The sequence below is a fragment of the Cavia porcellus genome, unplaced genomic scaffold, assembly GCF_034190915.1.
Source record: "Cavia porcellus strain 051 isolate PalLab524CR breed Dunkin Hartley unplaced genomic scaffold, mCavPor4.1 scaffold_3, whole genome shotgun sequence".
In the NCBI taxonomy this organism is placed as follows: Eukaryota; Metazoa; Chordata; class Mammalia; order Rodentia; family Caviidae; genus Cavia; species Cavia porcellus.
This window is the reverse complement of record NW_026947486.1, coordinates 119,470,170-119,473,614: the sequence shown is the minus strand read 5'-3', so window position 1 is coordinate 119,473,614 and position 3,445 is coordinate 119,470,170. Positions and strand designations below refer to the sequence as shown.

The 3,445-nt window shown below is 64.5% G+C and overlaps 1 protein-coding gene across 1 annotated transcript; it reads left to right on the top strand.

Annotated features, from left to right (window-relative positions):
• The first annotated feature begins 350 nt into the window (after positions 1–350).
• LOC106027491 (EKC/KEOPS complex subunit LAGE3-like) lies at positions 351–3,123 on the top strand. Its single transcript, XM_013151484.2, has 3 exons — positions 351–2,082; positions 2,470–2,592; positions 2,767–3,123. Exons 1-3 carry the CDS (start codon positions 1,820–1,822, stop codon positions 2,885–2,887), a joined length of 507 nt encoding a protein of 168 aa, XP_013006938.1. The 5' UTR covers positions 351–1,819; the 3' UTR covers positions 2,888–3,123.
• The last annotated feature ends 322 nt before the right edge of the window (positions 3,124–3,445 follow it).

Here is a 3,445-nt window from a genome sequence, read left to right as displayed (position 1 = left end):
GACCGGCTTTTGCCCCCTGGAAGGAGCCCTGGGGAGCCCAAGGAGCCTGATCCTCCATTCTGCCCATCAGGGGAGCTCAGTGGGCACCTGCCTGCCCCAAAGACCAGGCACACAGGGACCTGGCTTCCCACATTGGATCAGGAACCATGGGGCGTGGATACCAGAGAGCTCACCCCACCAAGGAGAAGAGAAACAGGGCGGGGCGGCGAGACTGGACAGACTCCTCCGAGGAACTGCAGACAGCACTGGAGGGGGCAGAGAGGTACTGCTGCCTCTGGACCAGGGTCCCTGGACCCCAGGATGGCTGGTCCCGGCTTGCTGGTCAGGGCCAACTACACTGAGGAATTGAGGCAGCAGAGGGGTGGGGTGGGGCAAGGGGGTGTGATGGGTGTGGCCTCAGAGGCCAGGCAGGGCTCACCCTGTGCAGAGCAGGGACTGGTGCTGCTGCTGCTGCTGCTGCTGCTGCCACGGCTGCTGAGGTGGAGGCCTTGGCCCTGCTGCCACCCAGCGGCCCCCTCCAAGGTCCAAAGTCAGGGCCCTGGTGGGCTGGGGCACCGTGCCAGAGCCACTGCCCGGTGGCATCCTCTGCCACACCCTGCGGGGCTGCATCCTGGGCACACGGACAGGGAACCCAGACCAAATTCCCTGAAGGGAGGTCAGCACAGGAGCTGAGGTGGAGCTGCCCCAGCTGGGCTCCAGAGGGGGGATCCACCTCCTCCAGTGCGCCTGGGACCACTTCGGCAGAGGCCCATGGCCAGGAGGCTTGGGCAGGCAGGGCCCGTTCTGCAGCTTTGGCGGAGCCCTTCTATACCCTTGGCCCATGGGGGGTCCAGGGGCTGCCAGTGGGCCCGGCCACGGAGCTCCCCACGCCCGCCCTGGGACACGGTGCAGCCCGAGCTCCCGCCACAGGAGCACACCTTTTGGGGGGCAGAGACCCACGTGGCCGAGGGAGGATGTGTCCAGGGTGGGCACTGCCAGGGAGCCACACCCCGACTGGGTTCCCGGGCCTAAAGCATGTGGGGCTGGGCTCAGGCTTAGCCGGGCTGTGCAGGGCCCGGCGGGCCTAGTTCGGCCAGAGCCACCTCCTCCTGCAGAACTTGGTGGGGGGCAATGGGGGTACAGATGGGACGAGCAAGTACTGCGCCCATGGCCGTGATGCCTAGAGTGGGCACCGCCAGCGAGCCGCACCCGCGATGGGGATCCCGGGCCTGGAGCTCGTGGGGTGGGGCGGAGCTTGGCTGGAGCCACCTCCTCCCCCAGAACTCCATGTGGGGATGAGGGGGATGGCCCAGCACAGCGCCCAGGGCCGGGCTACCTCTGTAGGCCTCAGGGTCCCAGCAGCTTGGCTAGCTGTCCAGATCCCAGGCAGGGCGTGTCCCCGCGCCTCCCCGTCCCTCCCCCCACCCCCCGGCCCCCTCGGGGGGCTTGGAGGGCCCTACAGACTTTCCGGGTACAGAACCAGGTCCTTGGACCCCTCAGTGCCCCTATGACGGAAGGAGGTCTCTGGGACTCCGGCCGGGGGCAGGGGATCGGACCCCGGGGGCCCATTGGCCCAAGGGTATTGCATGAGGGTGGAGACAGCCGCTCTGATCAGGGCTCAGTGAGGTTGCTCCCCCACCCCAGTGGGGTGGCAAACAACAAGCCTTTGTGGGGGAGAACTACTTGGCGGGAAACAGCCTGCACGAGGTCCAGTCTGCGCAGGCGCAGTGGCTGAACTGTGGTGCATTGTGGGTGGGAAGGGGGCGGAGCTTCGTAGCCACGTCCTCGTGGAGGAGCACCTGGAGGCGGCCTCCAAAGGGCTGACAGAGGACAGACGGCCATGCAGAAGGCTGAAGCCGGGGCGGGTGGAGTGGTGGGCCACGAAGATGACCGGGATGGCCGGGCAATCCCTGATGACCCGTGTGGCGCCCGAAACCAGGAAGCTGCGCAAGAGCAGGATGTCGCGGGCCCGGCAGGTGCGCCTGAAGACGAGGGCCTACCCGCTCCCGTCCGTGTGCCCGTTATGCTGGTACCTTATGGCCCGTGGCCGGGTTGGCAGGCTGAGCTTGTCATCAGCAGGCCGTCCATGGGCCTGCACGAATTGTATCCTTCGGGACGGGACGTGGCGCCATGGCCCGGGGGGGCTGGGGGCGCAGGCAGGCATCGGGAGCGGGCGGGACTCGGGGAGGGCAGGGGGAAGGGACAGAGGGCAGGAGAGGGTAGGCTGGGGCCTGGGCCAGGCCAGAGCCCCAGCCAGAGCCCCAGCCGCGCAGGGGCCCAAGGTGGCCTGCGGGGGACGGGACCGGGGCTGGGGTCCCGGGGGAAGGGGGCAAAGGAAGGGAGCCAGGTGGGGTGAGGACGGCCCGAGAGCTTCCCGGGCCTAGACAGGACGGGACTGGACGGGACTGGACAGGACGGGAAGTACTGGACGGAGGGCCTGCCAGCCGGGCCGCATTGGATACATCATCCCGCCTTAACCTGGCTCCTCAGCACCCTCAGCGTGCCCTTCCTGACTCCCACAGCAGCGGAGGTCGGCCAGAGATTCCTGGCGTCTTTTAAGGAATACTCAGATATTGAGAGCCAGCTGACTGTGAATGGCAGCTGCGTAGTTGTGTCAGTCCTACAAGGGGTTGGGCTTCTGGGGAGGGAAGAGTGGCACTGTATGGGGCACAGAGGGGCATTGTATGGATGCAGGGTGGCAACTAAATGTTGGGTCTAAGCAGAGGGTCAGGTCACGATTACCTAGGTTAAGCGTCCTGACTTGACTTTTGCTTTCTCTCCGCTTAGGAAATGGATCGCCCAGGACTTTGACCGTCTCTACACAGAGTTCACCTCCTTCCTTGATGTCCTGTTCCTCATATTCCAGATGATGAAGCGCTTGGGGCCCCAGTTTTCGGCTGGGTGTTGATAGGAAAAGGAAGCTCAAGGCCATGTGTCCCTTAGCAGACCGTGCGCATCTTTCCCTAGGCCCTCGGTTCCTGAATTAATTGCTACGTTCTGTGTAGATCATTTCTTTTCCTGCCTTTGCTAGTCAGTCACTGGGTGCCGGGGGCCCACTTGTTTTGTGTCCCTGTGGCAGGACAGGAGACGCCATTAAGCGTGTGGCACTGAAAAAATAAAGCTGAGCAACCATTCTGCGCCTGAGTTTGTTTCAGCTAAAGCCTCTCCTTGGTTTCTGGCTTTTGTCCTCTGAGGTCTTGGGCGGCTTCCCCTGGGGGACACATACTTAGGGATGGAGTTAGAGGAGACGCTAGGAAAGGCAACAGCTGGTGGCTGTAGGTAGCACAGAGGATGGGAACATTCACAGCCCATGGACCCGAGGTCAGAGGGGCGAGCATGCCATGCTGCTGGGAGGGGAGCTCGCTTCCATGCCCACTCTTCCTGCAGGCCTCCAAGCAAGGCACAGAGCAAGGGGCCCCAGGAGCACTGGGCCGTGCCCGGGGCCCCAGGCTGAAGCCAGATTCTG

Bases quoted from the DNA above. Each gene is read 5' to 3' on its own strand.
- LOC106027491 (XM_013151484.2), top strand. From the start codon at position 1,820: ATGCAGAAGGCTGAAGCCGGGGCGGGTGGAGTGGTGGGCCACGAAGAT. The intron at 2,083-2,469 runs GTATCCTTCGGG...CTGGCTCCTCAG, and splicing joins TCCATGGGCCTGCACGAATT to CACCCTCAGCGTGCCCTTCC. The intron at 2,593-2,766 runs GTCAGTCCTACA...CTCTCCGCTTAG, and splicing joins AATGGCAGCTGCGTAGTTGT to GAAATGGATCGCCCAGGACT.